The 22,281-nt window shown below is 39.8% G+C and overlaps 2 protein-coding genes across 6 annotated transcripts in view; one reads left to right on the top strand and one right to left on the bottom strand.

The window, feature by feature from the left end:
* The window catches only part of cdh23 (cadherin-related 23), a 120,548-nt gene that overhangs the window by 15,195 nt on the left and 83,072 nt on the right, over positions 1–22,281 (bottom strand). For all 5 annotated transcript variants that reach the window (XM_085921742.1, XM_085921745.1, XM_085921744.1 and 2 more), the window contains exons 22-36: positions 21,645–21,834; positions 21,289–21,434; positions 20,875–21,094; positions 20,403–20,555; positions 20,128–20,241; positions 19,896–20,044; positions 16,502–16,562; positions 15,659–15,807; positions 15,278–15,413; positions 14,094–14,482; positions 13,927–14,028; positions 13,524–13,673; positions 13,244–13,372; positions 12,929–13,057; positions 12,613–12,840 (exon numbers count right to left, since the gene is read on the bottom strand). In XM_085921742.1, coding sequence (XP_085777868.1) covers positions 12,613–12,840; positions 12,929–13,057; positions 13,244–13,372; positions 13,524–13,673; positions 13,927–14,028; positions 14,094–14,482; positions 15,278–15,413; positions 15,659–15,807; positions 16,502–16,562; positions 19,896–20,044; positions 20,128–20,241; positions 20,403–20,555; positions 20,875–21,094; positions 21,289–21,434; positions 21,645–21,834 — 2,445 coding nt within the window. The remainder of the gene's footprint in view (positions 1–12,612; positions 12,841–12,928; positions 13,058–13,243; positions 13,373–13,523; positions 13,674–13,926; positions 14,029–14,093; positions 14,483–15,277; positions 15,414–15,658; positions 15,808–16,501; positions 16,563–19,895; positions 20,045–20,127; positions 20,242–20,402; positions 20,556–20,874; positions 21,095–21,288; positions 21,435–21,644; positions 21,835–22,281) is intronic.
* Positions 621–11,347, top strand: vsir (V-set immunoregulatory receptor). The gene is made up of 7 exons (XM_085921747.1): positions 621–829; positions 6,194–6,598; positions 7,295–7,345; positions 7,441–7,551; positions 7,995–8,022; positions 8,311–8,486; positions 9,803–11,347. Exons 1-7 carry the CDS (start codon positions 757–759, stop codon positions 9,838–9,840), a joined length of 882 nt encoding a protein of 293 aa, XP_085777873.1. The 5' UTR covers positions 621–756; the 3' UTR covers positions 9,841–11,347.

Below are 22,281 nucleotides of genomic sequence, written 5' to 3'. Positions count from 1 at the left end.
GTGCTGAATGCTTTTCATGAATCACTCAATGGAAATGATGAACATGTCCTAATAAACTGGCCAATAAAATCAAACTTTGCTTAATATGAGGCAGAGGGTCTTGTGAGTGACGCAAGTGATGACAAAAACTCAGCAGTGCACTCATTATCATTTGAACCTTCCTTTCAGGACAACGTAAGCAAGAATTCACATTTGGTGACTAAAGCGAATGCTCAAAGTAAGGACTCTTAAAATAGTCATGCAATCATAAAAGAAAAAAAAACAACTAATAAAAAAATAGAAACATCCATCCTGCCAGTGCTTGTTCTTTTGAGTGTGCAGCAATTTGTGGGGCACGTTTTACTAGAATTTGCAAACCCAGAGTCTTAAAACAAGGCCCTCTTGACTGTGAGGATAAAAATTGAAACAAGTTTTATTATTAGCTCAAGCCAACACCTAAGAAATAATTGCATGGTATTTCCAAACTACAATGACGTAAACTCGATCTTTAATATTCTTATGTTCAGAATAATACATGATCAAATATAGAAAATATTTTGGGTAAACTACTAGTTTAATGGGTGGAGTGGGTGGTTCCAACAAAACCGCTGCATCACGTCACGTGACTTGAGTGCCACAAACTTTCCAACCTCAGAAGCTTCACTCGCAAGAGTTGGAGCGACAACGATCAGTCAATCCTCTAATGCTAATTAGAGTGAAACTGCAAGTTGTACACGAGTAAATTCCACGTGAAAATAGTTTGAAAGTACATGGAGGATGGAGTCTGAACTACTTTGGAGTAAAACGATGTTGTTTTGGTGCTGTTGGATTATGCTGTCCTCAAGTGGAGGTGAGTTGATGGCTTTGTGACTGAGCGGGCGTGTGGCAGCTTGCGGACACTTTGCCCTTTGTCACAGCAATTTTTTTCCCCTCCCGACATAAAATACCCATGTGCGGCTTTTTAGTGATTGGAATATGCGCGTGAGAATGTAACGGGAGAAAGGTATCAATAAACTTGATCAGATGCGTGACGTAATTTCAGCGCACCGTTTTATTGCGCACAAATTTATTGTTCAAGTTGAACATGTTTTCATACTTTGAATTAACCAGTGACTTACTGTTGAAAGCGCCCCCCGTCAAAATAATAAAACAAATCTTGTCAAGGTGACAGATAAGCAAATTCCATGTAAAAGTAAATAAGAGATCACACCAATCGTGTACGTATATGGAATGTTGGCCGTTCTGTAAAACACAAAAAGTGTTGAGAATATTTTATGTAAAATGATTGCATTAAATCATTTTTTTGTGAATTAAGTCTCACCTTAAACTGCGCAATGACGAGTACACTTTAAGCATGGCGCATTCTAAAAATTAACGCAATGTGCATATTAATAATCTCCATGTGTTCTGAAAAAAAATGTCATTTTTATAGGCCTAATTTCTTAAATAAAATGTGTGTCTTTGTCAAGGACTTTTGTCATTGCAAGTTTCGGCAGCTGACTGTTATACAGAGATGAGACATCTGTTGCCTTCAGGGGCTTGGGTGCTGACACCTCACTGACCATTTTGCGCCTTAAGCATTAAGCCATTAACATACTATTTGGTATATTTGATTTCCATACGAGAAGATAGTTATTATGTATGCCTACTGACTGTTGAAACTGTTGAGGCTAATTTCAAAAAATGTCTCCAGGGTTGCCCTCCTTTTTCTCACAGCCCTGTTATGTCTTACTTGTCAGGAGGTTTTCCTTCCTTTTAGCCGCTAACAGCTGTTTATGCTACTGTCAGTAATGGCCTTTTCCGCAAACCATTGGATGAGACAAACAATAATCAGTGTCTCCAAGTCAAGATAAACACTTTGCTGTCTGTGCAGCACTGTGACAGTCGAGATGAGCTCCGCACAGGATGTGACCGAGCAATCTCGTAGAACCCCCCCCCCCCCTCTTTCCTGTTTAGCACAGCGCATGTAATGCATTGATCCTAAATAAGTCAATATTAGGGGGCAGTGATTGAAAATGGTTTCCTGGGTCAGTCTCATCAACAGGATGTGGCCTCAGGGAGTTTTTCTCCTCTGTAAGACAGGATGTCAGTTTTGTGAGTAGACGCCCTTTGTTGTTGTTTTTAGGGTGTCATATTTGTTAATGGGAGTGAATACTATAGAACAGGCCTCAACCCGTTTTGCAATGGTTATTTTTCCTTGGTATCAAGGACACAACACTGACCACCATTGACAGAACCTTGACTGCTTCAATGACAACAACAATGTTATGCGCAGTAAACCTCACACAGCAAACAGAAGATGAAATTTTATGAGTAGCGTGCAACAATTTATTGATTAATCTGAAACTAATCAAATGAATATTTTTTTTTAAATCTAAGAATTCTCCAAATACTCCGAATTTTAGCCGCTCAACAAAAGTAAATGTTCACAGATTTCTGTAGCGCTCCTGATTTTCTCTTTGTTTAATGGTAATAAGACATTTGCAAACATCTACTTTGCATTTACCTTCATTTTGGAAAACCACAGTCAAAAGCTTTGCCCATTTCAAGTCTCAAAATAGTTTTTCCTCCTTTTTATCTGCTATTCAACTGTTCAAAGTGAGATACAACTTGACAATGCAAATGTGTACTTGACTACCCAAGCACTTAATTCCCTTGTTATTTATTAAGAGCTGAAACATAAGTGTTTTATATGATTTATTGATTAAAAAATAAAACAGTAACATTATCTATTATTAAAATAATAATTACTTGCAGCCCTAGTTTAACTTCAAATTGCATGTGTAGGAAGCAGCCACCACATATTTCAAAATATTTGCTGCAGATGAAGCGATGTTGTAAAATGCTTGGTGGTTATACAAGAGGAAGCAAGAAACATACACTCGTCTTGTGACAAATCCTTCAAGCCAAGTTAATTGCACCTTCAACCCCAGATATTAATAACTGACCTACCACCTACATTTTGAGCCACAAAAAAACACTTTCTTTTGCTTTATCTTTGTCAAGTTTATTTATGTAGCCCTTAATCCCCAAAATGTCTCATTGTTTTTGCTTCTACTAGAAGCTTCATCTAAAACCGTGTGTTGAAGGGATATTCGGGAGTCCTCCTGCTGGTTTCATTAACTCCTAATAGTCTCGAATGCATTTGCATTTGTAGGAGGTGTGAAAAGGGGTGTGTTCCTGGGGAGCCACTTGAGCAAACACAGGTAGTGAATTCACATGAGTCAAATGATACCAGCTCTACCAGTTGGTCACTTGTCTTTTGCAGAAACTAAAATAAAAACACCCATATCCTAAATAACCTTGGATAATAAGACTACATACTGAGGCTTTCTTGTCAAAAGAGAGAGAGCAATGTGTTTTAAACAGGTGCCATTCAGGCATATGACAAAAGGAGGACTGTTTTTACACCCTAAGGGGCTATCAGTGTCCTGAGACCAGGTCAACTCAGATTATAAAGACAGATGACTGGTCCATGTGAGTTTAAACAAAAAAGGCCTAACTCCAGTTTGAGAAATACTTGAGAAAACACCACACCTACAATATGACATCCCATACTACAATGTAGTGTGGTCAAATTCAGTTCACTATGATGATGATGATGATGATTCCAAAGTGTTTTCCTTCCAGTTCCAGTTATCGCAAAGTTCATAACAGTCACAGTATGTACATATGTAAGAAAATAATTTTCAGGAAAGAAAGCACGGAAGAGATGCCAAAAGGCAGCCAAAGAGGAAGTCAGGGCGGGTGTGAATGTGAAACAAGAGTGGACAAGGGCTTCCCCTCCTATTGTCCCTCCACAGTGGCAGGAACAGCCATGGGGGCAAGATTCACTTTAATCAACCCTCCGTGGTCTTCCTATTGCTTCCAGCGCACAATGGACGATGCAAAGTTCACCATCCTTCCACACAACCGCATTTAAACATACCTCATGCAAATGTGCAGCTTAAAAAAACAGTGCTTTGCAGAGTTAAAACCAATGGAAGACCCAACTCAAAACAAATACTTCCTTATTTTTGTTCTCGCTCACCCACAAATCCTTCTTGCAATTGGATAGAAATGAGAAAGATTGTTTGGAAATATGCTGAAACTGCTCTTTAATATAGACATTTTTTCCAGTCCAGTGGCTACACCAATGTCCACAAATGGCAGCATATGGAAAACACCTACAGCATCACCTTGGTTTGAGTGTGGGTTTGCATACAACCCATTTGGCATCTTCTCCCAAAGAAAAACCTCCAGCTGTATTTTTTCATGGCGAGAAGCCAGGCGGGAAGGAGCGGAGAAGTAGAGAGTCTTATTTGAATGGCAGGACAATCCAGAAAGGATGTCCACTCCTCAAATACTGACACGCCCGTTTCTAAAATATCCATAGCAATCCTTCAATAACGCAAACCAAGTATGCGTAGTTACTGCTGTCCTTGCACATACTGTAATTCTAACACACTCATACACTGGGCTGGTGAAGATGCTGCTTTTTCAAATGAAATGAAACCTATTTGTCAATACTAAGCAATGTGGCACTGTGAGCTGCACACATTGACGTTGGCTTCTGAAGCACCACTTGATAGTTTATTGACAGATGCTGAAAGGCTGTTTTTGTTTGGGGATGTGACCTGTTGCATCTGTATATTTGTAGTATATATGTATAGAAATACCAAAAGTATTTTGACAAATGTACACCTGGTAAACAGTTTTATTTTGTGGAAAAAAAAGGTTGTTTAGGACCACAAGATGATGAAGTGGTTGGCACGTGTGTCTTACAGAGAGATTTTAGGTTTGAATGTCATCTAAGGTTTTCATGAGATCCGGTGTAAAGGAGAATCGTATGTGTTTTTTTTTTTTTTGGGTTTCCAGAATGCACAGGCATGACAATCTCGGTATGCTTCTTCACCACAGTGATTGTTTACCACACTGCCGTCGTCAGCGGTGGTTGCAGGGGAGACCAGAATTCGATCCCGCCCAAGCTTTATTTCAGTCAAAAATAACGTTCTGTTTAGAAAAAGAAAATACGCCTAAACCACACACACGGCACTGGTTAGATAAAATGGAGGCCAACTACTTCTCTTGACTATAACCACATATGACACATTCACATTCCACACTGAACACAACTGGCAGTAAAGAAATGCCTGCTTTGGATAACAGAACTCAAGTTTTGTCTCGTCAACACCGCCAGAGGTCAACGGCTAGCACTGCCAGATGTAAAACACAAGTTCTGTAAGAACCTCACACGCCACAAGGGAAAAAGCAACTCATTCTCGTGCATTCCCCTAATACCAGACTCATGCCTCGGGTGTGAGGACAAAATAAATGACACCAGTCAGCGTCTGCTCCAGCTATGGCTTCAAACCACAGCCCTGTGTGTTGATGACTCCTACTTTTGGGTTCAACCCAAACTTCATTTAACTGGAGTTTTTGAGTCATGTGTGTCATTGAATAATTACGTGCAGATTGTCAGTCAACTTCATATTTCTCTTTTTACCAGTCTGCAACTTTGCCAGTAATTACAGAATCGTTTTGAGCAAATTACTGCCACCTCTGTGACATTGAGGGGTAATTCAGTTGGCATTAAGCTTAGCCGCCTCGTTCCTTTTAAAGCTCGTCACCGTGATACATTTTCCTACCATGCATGTACAGTGACTAAGCGAAACTCTAAAGATGGTTATATTCTTATTTGACATTTAGATCAAGAATGAAAGGATAGAATGTCGAAGAAAGCGCAGCGTGATTTCCAAACCGATCAGATTTTTGATTTCTTTGTTGTGTATGTAAATGTTTTGAGGACCTGGCAACTTAAATCCCCCAGATGTTTTTTATATTCATTTCAAGTGTTCCAAACATAAGAAGAGGAAGCAGGCTGTTCAGACCAAATAGTCACAAAAAACCAGGAAGTTTGTAATGCACTGAAATAGGAGAAAGGATGTTGTTGTGATTTGTAAGAAATGTAATGCCCAAGGGACTGATAGTTGGTATTTTGTTTCCATGGTACCAATGTTGTTGCAATGTTGACTGATGGTACAGATCCTTTTATTGCTTTTTTTAAATATACGTTTTGCTGTATTTCATGTTATGCAAAAATCCTCCAAGTTGAGTTGAACTGTTAATTTAATTCCAACAGGAACCATATTTGGAACTTAACCCATAGAAATAAGAAGAAAGGTTTTTGTGGTTCGTAATATATTAATGTATTTTATGGTTTTCTTCTTTATAGTGACTGGGAAGACATCCCATTCGACTTCCTCACTGAGCATTTCTACACCTCACCTTTTCTGGACCTGTCCGGAAGGGGCAACTTTCACACCCGACTGCGCCCAGACAGGCGTCCCCTTGGCCCCCTCTGACATCTTAAAACACGTCTGGCTTTTCACCCCACATAGCGACCAACACTGCTCAGGACCGTTAGGCCCGCGCCACATGATGTACGGTCGTTCACATGGAAACCACAGCTTGCCACCAGGGTTCAAATTTGGATATACGAAGAACAACCTCTGGATGGTTCTGCAGAATGTGACCCTGGTTGACCAGGGGCGATACTGCTGCATGGTCCTGGACCTTCAGCAAGACCATAAACATGTGCAGAGTTCCCACAGTCATGTTATACTCCATGTGACACCACGTAAGTAAGACGAGGCAAAGTAGAAACATGATGAATGGAAGTTTTGCAAGGGATTCAACTGGATGTCATTATTTTACACACAATCTAAAAGCACTGTTCGTTAAAAAAAAAAAAACAGTGCAACATAAATCAAACTAAAATGTGTTAAATATAACAACTACTAGTAACACACACATACATCACAAAGATTAATTTCCTTATAGTAATTTCAATAATTAAAGCCATCGCACTAAACAATGCATTCTGAGAACTTAAAAGTTTATTAATTAATTAATTAATTAATTAATTTTTAAAGAATATATTTACATTCGACCCTCACTAATAGCGAATAGCAAAAATCGGAATTATAATCTATTGAAACGCAATGGGAAACATATTTTTTTTAATCAATAGGCCGATCAATCAGTTATTTGTATTTGTTTTTGCCAAACATGAACACCTAAAAAAAACATATCGGTCTGGCCCTATTATTTCATAAACTACAGTATTCCTCACTACCCATTGCATAGCCCTACCTAAAATGATACGTATATTATTTTTATTCGGGGAAAAAACTATTTGCAAATGTTCTTTTTTTTTAAACCAGACAGTGGCAGAATACAACATACAGCAAAGTACCTTTGAATGAATATTTATTATTATGATGAATTGATCCTAAAATATAATTCATTTGAAAACCATATCATTCCTTTATAGGAAGAAATGGATCTCAACAATGTACCGTCACAGATCCTGCATTACCTGGAGGTTTGTCATCACATTTAAGCCCTCTGCATAGCGTCTGAGTTATTCTATTTATGTTTTATTTACTTGAACTGACATCCTCACTGCTCCATCTTCAGGAGCTGTGCCAGTGGCCCTTGCTATAGCAGCCTGCATCTTGGCTCTGCTTTCGCTGCCTGTTATTCTGCTTCTCGTCTACAGGCAGAGGCAGAACAACCATTCCAACAGACGTATGTATATCCGATATATTTCATTATGTATGTACGCCTGCTCAAAATAATGAGATTCAGTGGACCTGTATCAAAAGAAATGATTTTCAAATCGTTTTTAAGGACAAGTGCAACAGAGGTGTTAAATTAACAACACATATGTTGTACATGCGGTGTACAACAGCATTACAGGATGTACACTTAACATTCTACTTGTGAAAGAATTGAAAAGTAGGTCCAACTCCAGCCCAAATGAGGCTAAGTGAATAACAAACAGTTTCACATCAAACGTGAATTGCCCTCAATATCTTCCTCGCTTTGCTTTGTCTGAAAACACATTTCCTGTTTGAGAAATGAATCAACTGTACACAGAGGGAAACCTGTTCGCACACTATATAGACGTTGCCATTCTGCTTTGTTTGGCTTTACTCACAATAACCTATTTCCTATTTCCTCTGTCCCAGGTGCACAAGAGCTGGTGAGGATGGACAGGTATGTTTTCCCACATTCTGCTAGGCAGCTGTTCTTACAGGACGTGTTCCGTAACACATCTGGTCTTTTAAATATCTTCCACATGGATTGTTTTTAAATACCCAAAGCATTGCTGCATTTAGTTCATCTGTAGATTCTTTTGTAGTACAATAAAAAAGCACAGTTTAATATCAAGAATATTTCTGAGCAGATAAACATATGTTGGGAATGTCTGAAAATGTCTTAACCATGACACACATTGTGTCCTCCTGTTAACTGTGTGTCTGTTTTTTTCTTGTTTGTCTTCAGTGAAGCTCAGGGCCATGAGAACCCAATGTTTCTTAGGGACTCACCACGAGCGAAGACCCGGACTGTTGCTCAAATTATGACAAGGCAGTCCTCGGGGACAGGCCACCATCTGTTATCTGAACCAGGAACCCCCATGACTCCTTCTGCACATGGGGATGTTTTCTTCCCACTAGAAGGTAAGCCATTCAAATTTAAACTCTATATCATGGCCAAACTACAGTCAAACGTTTAGGGTGAAAAAATAAACCTTGAGTCTCCAATGCTGTTGGTTTGGAGGCATTAGAGCAGTGGTATCAAACTCATAGCTTCCCTCAGAGGGCCAAAAATTGTCCAAATATTTTAAAAAGACAAACGGTAATTGTAATTGCTTACAATGTTTCTATTTTTTAAAAGTGAAGACAATTTGCAATTTTAGTAACGACACAAAGTTGATGCAAAATGTGTCTTTGTGGGCTCCATAAAATGATGTGGTGGGCTGTATCAGGCCCCCGGACATTGAGTTTGACACCTATTCCTTAGAGGGACAAAAATGTGACTGCTTGATAGAGTAACTGCCATTAAGCAAGGAAACTTTTCTGAACTGCAGAACAGATGTTTTCTGTCATCTCTCATCAAAACTAGCTCTGTACTGCGGAATGTTTGTGACTATCCTGAAAATGTCAATGTTCAAATGATTGTATTTTTTTTATCTACTCTTAGACGTAACTTTTATTGCAGAAGTACATAACTAGTGTTTCAAAATTATAATGAAAAAAAAGAGTGACACAATAGAAGTGTAACCGTGGTCTGAGAGTGTTGCAACGTCCTACATTTGCTGGAAGTGTTGTGTAAATTTGCGTGTTCAAATCAGATGGCTTGCAACAGATGTAACTAAGAAGTCCAATCTTTCTCCCCCACATAGCTGAGTACTCTGGTCTTATCCTTCTTCTTCTGTTGATGACTCAATCTACTATCTGAGAAAACTACACCACAAACAGTCATATTAAAAAAAGTAAATTTCTGGTACTTTTGTCAATTTGCCAGTGTTCTTCAGTTATTTACATATGTGATGCAACCGACAACCCAATTTAATGTCATAGTTTTTGTGTCATATGAATAAAAGCCAAACATCAGGTTTCTTCTTCATCTTTTTCGGCCTGCTGACCTTAAACTGAGAGGAACCTACCAAGCTGGTTCCTCTTACTGTAAGCATGTCGCAACTCAGACTTTTAAACTTTTTTTCAGGCATTTTAAAGGGCTTCTAAATAAATATATTTATGAAGGATTGAGCTGTAGTCGGTGGAATACATCAAAATAGTACCATTGTTTTTGTTTGTTCCACGAATATTGTTCTTCTCATTTTAGCACAGAGACATGACAGATGCATTTGTCGTGTTTGTGATGGCATTTTAACAACTCTAATTTGAAACTAAAATCCACACAAAGCCCGTGAAGATAACCTGTTAGCATGCATCTGCTCTTATTGGCCTGCTTTTTTCTTTCTCTTTTACAGACACCATCCCCGAGTCTCCAGACAACCTCTTGCTTTAAAGAAGGAGGAAAGAGCTTTGCAACTTTTTCGTTTTCTCCAGTGTGTCCCCAGAGCAACGTTTCCCTCGGTCTGTCTCACAATTGCTGGGAATGTCGTCTACGCACTGTTTGGTCTGTACGAGGTAATGGTCAGACTGCATCTTGATTTCCAACACTGCTTGCTGCACTTGCAAAAGCTGGAGGCCAGAGCTAAGCCGTGATTCGGAAACTCTTGCGCTGCGGCTAGGTCAAGGGTACGTGTGTGGGCATCAAACTGACTACCTGCTGTAGCAGGGTTCTACTGTTTGAGGCTGTGGAGTGTTGAGGGCTTTGTGAAAGGGTTCTGTCAGAAGGATAACAAAATGTACAAAACAAAAAATGTCTTTTGTTGTTGTTTTTTTTTTTTTTTTTTTTTAAACTTGCCAGTTTAGTCCATGCAGGACATAAACAGTTTTCAGCGGGGAACTTGTAGTACTGGTTGGCGGTCAGTTGCTGAGGAAGGTGATGGATAATGAAGAGTGGGTGAGAACTGATCCCGCACCAGATGTATGACAGTTTTTTTTCAACTGCTACACCACAATGCATGTCTAGACATCGCAAGCTTTTCTTTTTTTTTTTCCCCCAGATGGAAAAAAATCACAGCGTGATTTCTAAATGAAAGACTTCAAAATAATATTTAGTTATTGGTCCATACAAAGATCATGTTGAAAGATTACACTCAGGAAGAGTATTTCTTAACTGGGATACCAGCCAGCCATAGTAAATCTGCTGTATTTATCGAATGAGTAAAAACAAAACTGAAATTCACCACGGGGAGTTCGGTTTTTGTTTTCTTTGCTCTTGATCAGGTGAGCCAACCTGAAGTGAACAAAACATGATGTCCTAAAACTCTGCACGCTTCCTCAGAGGTATATCCCTTTCGTTTCAGTCAACTTTGAGCTCTGCTCTAAAAATTTACATTCCTCCCAAGTCAGAATAGTCAGCAATTTGCAGTGGTTAATATATCCACATTGTGATATATCCACATTCATTTCAGCACATCCAGACCTCTGTGTCCTATTTTTTTTTTTTCTAAATCATGTATATATCCAGCCCAGATTCCTTCTTAAAAAACAATGTAACACATTTAATCACTGCTGTGTTTGTACAGTTTGTTTTTGGTGGTGGATTTTATTTTTGTTTTTTCATGTTGGAATTTGAGCTTTGAGTTGTTTGAAAATAGCTTGACTGTGTGGTTAAATGACAGCGAAGAGGTAATGTACCTATCGGGGCTGTGAGAAAGAGTTGGTTTCTCATTTTTAGTGGTCAGTGGCTATTTTGCTGCATGTTTCCTAAAACAGGGTAGTGTATATACTGTATTGAATGTGTACTTTATTTTCTTTGAAATAAATGTATGTGGCCCTAGAAGTTTTTTATGCAAATTTGCCTTAGTGTGAGTGAAAACCTATTGTTCTGTATATTGTCCTCAAATTATACAGATTGAAGCTTAACTAATAATAATAATAAAAATGGAGCTGTACCACCTTTACTTTATGGCTTTTCAATTTCCTTACATTGTAAAAAATGCTACAAATGTTCATCACTGCGGTGAAGCCCCAGAACTAACTGTTAGACATATTTGTTCACAGACGGAATCCACTGAATACAATGTAACAAGGTCAGACAGCACATAACAGAAAAACAAAACAGTCTGCACTCAATATTACACACAATTTTGAGCTTGGACAAGCAACATTTTTCTTCCCCTTTTTGAGAACAGAGCTTGTGGCTTTTTTTTTTTTGCAAAGGTGTTTCCTGTGTTGACAACAACTTCTCATTTGAGTCTACTCTGAGGTGTAAGTGATCTAAATCAAATTGTATATTTTATCCTGCATTTGTTGCTCTTGTCAGTACAGGGGATTGTAAAGCCAGAATTGGTCAAAAGAGCTGATGTAATATAATGAGACTTAAGGAGAGATGATTCTAGTGTACACATTGTCACATTATCACAATGCTTTCAAAGCAAAGCTTCATAAAAGCTTGCGAACAAAATATGCCTGCAATTGTCAATTTAATGTCCGGATAGTCAATTGTCTTCATTCTTTTATTTACCCAGACCCAGTCGTATTTTTCAAATGAGAAAATTTTCCAATAAAGTGCAAACGTGAAGTTCAACAGGCTGAAGGTTACACTTGGAAAAACACACGAATTAATTTTGTCATCAAACATGAATTGATGTCTTTTGCTCCATATTGTAATTAAAGATGACAGAAAAGCACATCACCCAATTTCAGCCTGAGTGACAAAATGATGGTTTTGCTCGAGTCGCGTCTGAGTAGATATAATGCTTCTGTCAAGTTTAGTTTGTTTTTTTGTGTTCCATTTTTTTCTTTGGTGCGGGCTAGCAAGAACCCCAAATATCTTTTTGATTTAATTCTATACTTGTGTGACAGTGCAAGAACCAAATGATGACAATTTGCAAAAAATTATGCAAATAGCCAGCTAACCAAAGTGTGCTTGGTTGTTTAATTTCACACCTGATGGGTGGGCAGGCACTACTGGGACCCAGCTATTCATTCGTATTGAAGCAATTAAAAAATAAATTTCCATTATATGTAAGTTGTAACGGTTTTATAATGATGTGAGTTTGGCTTCTAAAGGGAATTATTGAAATTATAATCGATCTCATGGGGATTTTTGTTTTGAAAGTCAACAAAATCAAAGTTCTGCATTGCAGTGAAACTTCAAGGTGCCACTTCCTTTGTGTGTGTGTGTGTGTGTGTGTGTGTGTGTGTGTGTGTTGATTATCCTTACCGACAGAGGAGGTGTGCCATCATCCTCCACAGTCACAATGAGTCTGTACTCCTGCTGACGCTCTCGATCAGGAGGGGCGGGCCGTGTCACCATTTCTCCTGTCATGCGGTCCATGCGGAAGGTCAGGTCTTGGTTTCCGGCCGTGATGTAATAAAACAGCATGGCGTTAGGACCCGTGTCCCAGTCTGTAGCCATCACACGCAGGACCGATGTCCCTCCGCCGACATTCTACATTTGACACCATAAAAATCAAACTTTACAATTGCTACTGACAAAAGATCAAATAAAGCATTTTGTATTCCAAAAGTGCTCCCACCTCGCTTATACTGACATTGTAGCCCCTTGGACTCTCAATAATAGGTGCATTGTCATTGACATCTAGAATATTGATGGTGAGGGAGTGGTCAGTGTGTCGTGGAGGTGACCCATTGTCTACTGCGCGCACCTGCAACATTATACACACATGCATCGGAATCTGAGCCACCATTCATTTGGACACACCGATCGTGCTCGACTCTCAATTTTGGTGATTTGGTGAGAAAAGTATAATACCTTGAATCATTTCCCTATGAAAATAATGTCTTTAATAAGGAAAATAGCACTATATTATTGAAGACCATTCATTTCTGACCTTGAGCAGGTAGCGATCCACAGATTCTCTGTCCAATGGAGCATTGACGAAGACCTCCCCATAGGTGTGGTTCACCGTCTTGATCTTAAATACGTCTTCCATATTGCCAGCGACTAAAGTAAAGTTGACCTATGATACCACGAGAGGCAATAAAGGGAAACACAAATAGAAGGGACGAGAAAATGTCCCTCAGCTCATCTTGTTAGTCAGTATGTGCTATGAAATGGATGGCAATCAATCAAACCGGAAAGGATCACAACATTTTCTTTCTCTATCTTACCAGTCCATTCAGTCCCGTATCTCGATCTCTTCCCAGAACTACGGCCACTTTCTTTCCCATGGCGGTGTTTTCTAGAATGTCTACTGAAGTATCAGATGTGATGTCAAATTCTGGACTGTTGTCGTTCTCATCAAGTATGGTGATCGTCACCTGTTGAGAAAGCAAGTCAGATGCCGTGTTGATACGAAACGGGAAAAAATGTGCAGAAGCTACGGATGACCACAAAAATCTTACCTTCTGTTGTTCCAATCAGAGATGCAAATAATACAAAAAAATATTATTAAGTTTTCCATAGCAGTAAATAACATGGGTTCATTTCACCATTCACAATATGGCTAAAAGCATTAGGCCTTAACACCTCTGTCAATTAAGTGGAGATCAATCCAGAAACAAATATACATACCACAGTTGAATCTTTTTTTGGTCCTCCATCATCAGCAACAACAGTCAGGGTGTACGTGTCCTCCTTCTCTCTGTCCAGGAGTCCTGTAACTGTGATCCGGCCCTGAAACATCACCACGATGTAATGTAGATCACCCTTCATCCAGAACCAATTTTTTTTTTCCTCACCGTGACGCTGTCTATCTTGAAGAGGGCGAGGGCTGCAGGTGAAGTATCTGGATCGAATCTATAAGTCAGCTGGTTCAAATTGTCAGCAGACTGGGCCTGTACCTGAACCACCTCCGTCCCCGTGGCAATATTCTCACGTAGGGACGCCTCATAACCGGCTGAGAAGAAGGCCACCGCCTCATCCAGTTCATTGAGTAACGTGACATAAACCGTGCAGAAGCCCTGGTGGAACGGTGGAGCCTGGTCAGTCGCTGAGATGTTCATCAGATACGTGGTCTTGGTTTCATAGTCCAGATAGTCCACGGTGGTGACCAGGCCGGTGCTGACGTCCACTTCAAACTTGTGATCCGAGCCGGACACAAGGGCATAAGCAACTGCTCCACCATCACCTGACCAGAAAAAAAAAGTGTGGTTGGGGTGGTAACTAACTAACTAACTAACTAACTAACTAACTAACTAACTAACTAACTAACTAACTAACTAACTAACTAACTAACTAACTAAATAAATAAATAAATAAATAAATAAATAAATAAATAAATAAGTAAGTAAGTAAGTAAGTATAGTGTAAGTGCTAACCCCTCAAGTAAAATTTCACAGGGCTGGAACTTCCCAGAAATGTCCCTAAATTCTTATCTCATGTAACCTGCATAGAGCTGATCTTTGTAATTTATTGAATTAATAGGAATCTAAAGACCATTGGTACAAAATAATTTTTACCTATGTTGAAACTGAATTTAGAATAACAGACTAGAACTATTTAGCAAGAGCAAGTGAATGCAAACAAGAAAGATGACTATTTAGCAACAAGCCTTGTGTTATAATGCTATTGACGCCAACCTCACTCAATGTAGTGGCTCAAGGGTAAATGAACACAATCGAAGTACATTACAAAAGGGGAAGTTAAAAAAATAAAAAAAAAAGGAAGTACGTGATGCCATGTCAAAAATGTCAAATTAAATTATAAATGTTTTTCATTTGATCTTTCAAAGTAAATATGATTTTAAAAAAAACTATTCAGTCATTAAAATAAAAAGCAAAATAAAATAAAAAAGTGGAGAGGAGGCAATTCAACACCTTACAGGGATATTTTGCTTTTTTTCGACCAGCAGTACAAAACTAATAAAATCAAGTCATAAAACCAATAAGCTGCAGTTCCTTCACTCACTTCCTACTGAACTCACCCGTGTCAGGATCCGTGGCACGAACCACTATCACCGACGTGCCAACGCCAGCAGTCTCCCGAAGGCCAAGACGATTGTATTGCTGCTGAGTAAATACTGGCACTTCATCGTTGCTATCGTCCACATACACTATTACCTGCATGAGTTAAAACAAAAAAAAGTGTGCATTTACCTTCACAAATATTCATGTCATATCTAAAAAAAATTAAGTTTTCTCTTCTGTCATAGTTAAGACAGAAGGCAAATATAAAAATAAATATTCCTATTCAAAATGCGACTGTTCTGGTTTTAAGGAAACACAAAAATAAAGGAAAGGAAATTCCATGCCACACTATCTCTATAATGTTGTATCGAAGCACAAGAATCCATTTGTCTGCTCACCCTCACAGAGTTCCTCATGCTTCCCTCGTCACTGTTGTAGGCTTCCACTTCCAATAGATGAGAGCTGCTTTTTTCTCTGTCCAAAGCACGAAGGCCTCTGGTCAGCAGACCTGTTTGTTTGTCAATGCTGAACAGGTTGTGACTGTTACCTGTATTAAAGCACACATGCAGCATGTACACACTTGAATATTTTTTTTTTTTACTATTAACTCACAGAGGAATAAAAACAACAACAAAAATTCTGTGTCACTTTCACCTGCTTGAAATACAAATATGATGGAGATGTGAAAATTGAGGTTTGGTGTTGCCTTTTCACAATGCTCTTCAAATTATTTGAGCTAGCTACCCATTTGCCCATTTGATCACAGAATATGGAATAAACCACGATGCACATTTCCAAGTGGTGTAATTTAGCAAAGTATTTTCCAACCTTTATTTAGCTAAGGAAGGCATCACAGTTAGTTCAATGGGTTTTAATTTTTTGTTATGCTTAGTTTTTTATTTTTTAACGTCAGTTCATTTTGATTCATTTTTGGAGCACGTTTGTGAGTTTTAATTTTCTTTTTCTCAAATGCTTCATTTTCGTTTAGGTTTGGTCAATTTAGTATTAGTTTAAGCTTTTTTTTTAAATATTTGCAGGATTTGTTGAGTGCAAGTTAGAAAACAACAGGTCTAAGTATTGTGTGTAAAAGTAAACTAAACTGGCTCTAATTAATTTTAGTTAGTTTTTGACTTAGATTTAAAAATATATATATATATTATTTCTCACGGCACCCTGGTTAGGAATGACTGCATTAGCATGATAATGGAAAATGGATGGAAGAAACGAAGTAACATTCATACCAGTGACAATCCTGTAGAGCACAAGGCCATTCTCCCCTTGGTCGGCATCCGTAGCTTGTACCTGATTGACAATAAAAACTTAGAGCGAAATCCAAATATATAAAGACACATTTCTGCAAATTTATGAATGCATATCTGCGGCAATCAAATAAAATAATTCATAAAATCAAATGTCTTGTGACTTGGTTGATGGATTGGCAAATAGATGTATGTATGGATGGCGAGAATTTGAATAAAGGTTATCGTATGGTCGCGTAAATAAAGTTAACATTGATAAAGAAAACAGCATCTGTCTCTGAAGTTTTGGCTCGTCCAACCATTGCCGCAAACGTTTGGGAAACAGTTGACATCTTCCTTTTCTGTCGAACCACCAGCGTCCTGTTGCCACCACAACATAACACCCCAACACAGCTCGGCATGGAGAAAGCATCTCTCTGTGTCGCAGGCAGACGTCCAGAACCAGCGAGAAGCCGAGCACAGACAGCTTGGCTCCGTGGAGCATACGCTGATAAAAAGTGGCGTACGCTTGAATGGACCATGTCATGAGACTGACTTTTGAATCTAGAGATCTGTTGGCACTGGATGAGGCCGACTTCATGGCTCAGCGTGCTCCTCTGTGGGTGTGTCAAAGCCTACAGCGGGGCTCACAAACTGCATTTTAAATTGCATTACGACACACACTCGCGCATATTTGTTCAGGTATGCATGTGTGGGCACACACACACACACACACACACACACACACACACACACACACACACACACACACACATACACACACACACACACACACACACACACACACACACACACAAACACCATGTCGCTCTTTCCCTCCCTCCCTCTCTCTCTCGCTGTCCCTACTAGCACAGTGAAGAGGGGCCCAACTTGAGTCTCATTAGCTTTATAAAAAGATGTGGAGAAAGGGGAGGGGTGGAAAAGAGAAAAAAAAGAGTCTGGGGGGTCAGACTGGTGGGTGATGAATAGGGTATTACACAGTGGACCGCACCACTTAAGCCATAAAAAGGGGTGCATCAACTTTGTGAGTATACTGAAGAGCCAGATGTTGCGAGGGTAAAAGGCGTGTTGCATGTGAGCAAACAGTGGTTGACCACCAAGTCTCAGTGTGGCTCAGCTGGAGGAAAGGGACTTGCTTTGCTGGGAAAGAAACAAAAATGAGACATTGTTGAACCCCATTCCTTCACTGCTCCCCTCCTTGTCTTCCCCACTATTTCCCCTCTTGTCTCTGGGAAAGGAACAGTTTTTAGAGGGGGAAAAACAAGTGTGGAGCCAAGGAACAGGTCTAACCTCTGTTACAGGAACTGTAAAGTGGGGCTGTGAGTAGTATGTATTTTAAAATATGTTTTATTTGATTATACTCAATCTAATGAATATAGTGTGTATTATTAAGTAAAAAATCTAATGTTCCATTTTGATATACATGTAAAATATATTTAGGAGACAGTGATGTATACATGGATGGATGGATGGATGGATGGATGGATGGATGGATGGATGGATGGATGGATGGATGGATGGATGGATGGGTGGGTAGATGGGTAGATGGGTAGATAGATAGATAGATAGATAGATAGATAGATAGATAGATAGATAGATAGATAGATAGATAGATAGATAGATAGATAGATAGATAGATAGATAGATAGATAGATAGATAGATAGATAGATAGATAGATAGATAGATAGATAGATAGATAGATAGATAGATGGATAGATAGACGGATAGTCTATCGACAGATAGATGTATCTAAAAAAATCAATTGCCTAGAAGGTGAAACTGTAACAATAAAAATCTGTAAGAGTTGCAGTGATTGATAAAATGTTTGATGCAGTGCATGCCAAAAACTTTGTAAACAGTAGTTGTGTGTGCATATAAACAGAAAGTATGCGTTTAAGTCACAGACTAATGAAGGGACTCTTCAACAAGCCTCTTGCTCCACTGGCCTATCTCACAGCTTTCCTGGCATTTAGTCTTGAAAATAATTTCACATCCCAGTGTGTTTCCGTTAAACCGATAAGCTACGCTTTGTCTCCATTGCATTAAGGACGATGACATTTACAAATGTTACAACGCTGAAGATGGGGGTGCGGCGAAAGAAAGGGGGATAATTGGAGACCTGTGTAGAAGAGGTGGGCGACTTGCATTTTACAAGGGCCTTTTTAATAAAACCAATTTGTTTTGCATTGAGGACCTCCTGTCAGGCAATGGCTGTTTATTTAACCTTGATTTAATAGCCACATAATTGCTGCAAATGCCAAACACTTGGCAAATCTGCATATCTATGCAAGCTTTAATCTTTTATTTGTGCATGTGTGTGCATATGAAGGAAAACCCTTGAGTGCATGATCCCAATCCAATCAAAACACACTCCTAAATAAACCAACTCAGCTTGGTTCACCCAAGTTGGTGAAGCAAAATATTACATATCAAAGAGAGCTGACACTTCAAATATTCTGACATATTTTAACACCCTAGTTGAAAATCTTACTGTGCTCTTTTTAACCAGGTCAACTGCAACATGAACATCAGTCAGCTTGGAACCAACTTTAGCCTTGCCTCCACCAGGGAAAACACGGTGTTCAATATGTCAACCAGCACTATCACCCCCACCACCTCTTCGCATTCTGTAGACAACCATGACCCAGAATTTACTATGATGGTGGTGCTGGGTTTATCGCTGCTGCTGGCAGGGTTGGCCATCTTCTTGGCAGTGTGCCGACGCTTTAGACGAGACGGGGAGTGTGAGGCGGGCTGTGGCTCAGGAGAGACTCTGAAACATGAAAGGAGCCAGTCTAGCGAACCACAGCTCAAAGTGTGGAAGAGGCTGGGCTCCTATCGACGCTCCTACAATATGTCCTTCAGAAGACCCCCTCATCGAAGGCCACATGAGCACGGGAACACACTTGCTTTCCATTCTCCAGGCACACGGACAGAGCAGACGGGGGTCAAGACAGAGCTGCAATTTACTACGCCTTGTCTGTATGACTACGTCACTGAGATCTAGCAAGACCACGAGCCAAGGACTGACTGAAGGACAGATACTGCTAGTCATTAAAACCAAACATGAAAGTTTTGAATTTAAAATCTTTGAATGTCTTGGAAATTTCAGAAAGTGGAAATACTTCCGAAAGCATTTTCCTGCACATTCAGTAGTTTCATGAGTGAAATGAGTGCAAAACAATCCGTACAATCTGTTTTTCCAACTTAAATAGGTAAAAGATATTCCCGATTCCACTCGAAATATACATTAAGCAACACTGAAATCTCAAATGCAACTTAAACCCAGTGTTGTTTTTCTTTGGTGTTGCTACATTGGACAATAAAGTAATTTTTCCTTAGCCTGACTATGGAAGTTTGTTCAAATGTTTTCACCTGGAGGATGCTAGCCCCCTTGGCCACAGTTTCCAGGACGCTGGTCTCATAGCTGTTTTGGAGGAAAATGGGTCTGTTGTCATTAACATCTTGAACTTCAACAAACACAGTGGCTGTGCCTGTCCTCCTGCTGCCCGCCGGACCATTGTCTGTGAGCACAAACAGAACCGTTGACAGAAAGTCTCGACAACTGATATGGTAACATCACTGTACACATAACGCACACACACACCTATAGCTTCTACGATCATTGCGTATGCTGCCTGGGTTTCTCTGTCCAGGCCAACCACTGTCCGAACAATACCATCTCTGAAGCCCACGCTGAATTTACCATCCTGATTACCACCTGCAAACACAAACATTCAAATTCCCTCCTTTACAATCAACAGATGGGGGAAAAAAATCACATCATACTTTACCTGCACTCACTATAGTTTACGTAACAACGAAATTAGCTGCCATACTGATGAATAGAACCTAAAAACCACCTCCAGCGTGACTTCTAACCTGTGATGAAGTAGCTAAGCTCAGCATTGAGGCCAGCGTCGTTGTCCGAGCAGCTGAGACGTGCTACAACGTGGTCTCTTGGGACGCTCTCCTTCAGAGACACGTTGTATACACGAGGGTTGAAGGTGGGTGTCTCATCATTTACATCTAGGACTGACACACAGAAATTACTAGTTGTGATCTTACCGGGCCAATTAAGGCAACTGAGTTAATATTTAATTATTAATGTCAGTTTGATTATGGACATTTGGCCAGTCGTCATAATGTCACGTTTTAGAATGATCAGGCACCACCAGCAGATGGTAGCATCTCTCTCGGTGGATTCCAAAGAAATGACATTAAGAGGCCAACCCCCTAAAGACTGTGAGAATTTACTCATCAAATGCTTCAACAGTTTCATTTGCGGGATAATATCAGGAGAGTTTAGCAAATCAAGTGCAATTCTCATTATCAGACACGTTTAGATGCTCACCAGTGACAGTGAGAGTTGAAGTTGAAGTGCGAGGGAACTTTCCTGCATCATATGCTATAATCCTCAAATGGTATTGTCCAATCTGCTCGCGATCAAGCATTGCAGATGAGGTGAGAATGCCAGTGGAAGTGTTCAGGTAAAAGTCCAAGCGAGGCATACCCATCTGCAACGCCATGGTAATCAAACCGTTCTTATCCTGATCTGGGTCCTCCACCTGAACCTAAACGAGGAAAGGTCACATACTATTTAGAAGCTTTCATATGGTCAAATATATCATCAAACATTGCCATGACACATAAAAGAGCTGACACAGTAATTGAGCGGTTTCCTCTTTTGCAGTAGTCGTCAAGGTGGATTAAGTAAATTCTCAATGCATGGTTTGCCACTCCCAAATAGTTTATGCCTAAATAATACCTTAAACACAGATGAACCAATAGGGAGTCCCTCTGGTACTTCAGCCACAAATGGGAGGTTGACAAAGGCTGGGTCATTGTCATTGAGATCAAGCAGGTTGACAAATACTGTTGCGCTTGCTGATGCTCGCAGGGGAGGTTGACCACCTACAGAGGGCGCCAAAGAAACATAAAGAAACAACCCATGGTCAAGGGAATTTATCGTGCACAATAAAACGTTTCATGGTCAACATAAAACTTAAGGACTAAGGCTTGAAAATAGACACTAATCACCCAGAATTGAAAGCACTCTACTCAGTGGTATAAAGTCACTGACGCTTGCTTTACAGATGAGTCAAACAAACTAACACCACTCACGGTCAACAACAGAGATGATGATGGTTCTCATGAGCATTGTGACCCTAGGGTCGGAGCTTTCCCTGTCCAGGGTTACCCCGCTGGTGCGGATTTTCCCAGTGTTGCTGTTTATGGTGTAGAATGGGTTTTCTGTGCTGATACTGTACACCACAGTCCCATTCTGCCCATTGTCGGGGTCCAGCGCCAGCACCTGGACAGAAGGATACTTCATTGAATGGCATTCTTAACAACAGGCTTGCTTTATGTCACATGGTTTACCATGAGGGTGATATTCCACAGGTTTTAATGGTGTGTCTTAATAAAATGTGCTTAACAAGTGAGAGTTAATAGGGAAGACGACAGAAACTGACAGATGACAGGAGAGGAGGAATGATAAGTGCACTGCATTCCCCATCTCACCTTCAGAGTAACTCACACATACACACACACACACACTGACTGCTCTCTCGAAGCACTCGGTAATAAGAAAAATGGTGACGTCTCTTTTGGTGAGCTCGGTGATGAATGCCTTGGAAGGGGAGCCCGGCTAAAACATTTGCTGGATTTTAAAGAGCTGATCAATTATTCAATGCCCTGACTAAAAATGCTGGAAAATGGTTAATTGGTCATTAGAGGAACAAAGGGTTTTCAGGTATTT

This window comes from Syngnathus leptorhynchus, chromosome 10 (assembly GCF_054491065.1).
Source record: "Syngnathus leptorhynchus isolate UIUO chromosome 10, UIUO_Slep, whole genome shotgun sequence".
Lineage (NCBI taxonomy): Eukaryota > Metazoa > Chordata > Actinopteri > Syngnathiformes > Syngnathidae > Syngnathus > Syngnathus leptorhynchus.
Note: the sequence above shows the minus strand (reverse complement) of the source record. Positions and strands in the feature narration are given on the sequence as shown.

Bases quoted from the DNA above. Each gene is read 5' to 3' on its own strand.
- vsir (XM_085921747.1), top strand. From the start codon at position 757: ATGGAGTCTGAACTACTTTGGAGTAAAACGATGTTGTTTTGGTGCTGT. The intron at 6,599-7,294 runs GTAAGTAAGACG...ATTCCTTTATAG, and splicing joins TATACTCCATGTGACACCAC to GAAGAAATGGATCTCAACAA. The intron at 7,552-7,994 runs GTATGTATATCC...CCTCTGTCCCAG, and splicing joins GAACAACCATTCCAACAGAC to GTGCACAAGAGCTGGTGAGG.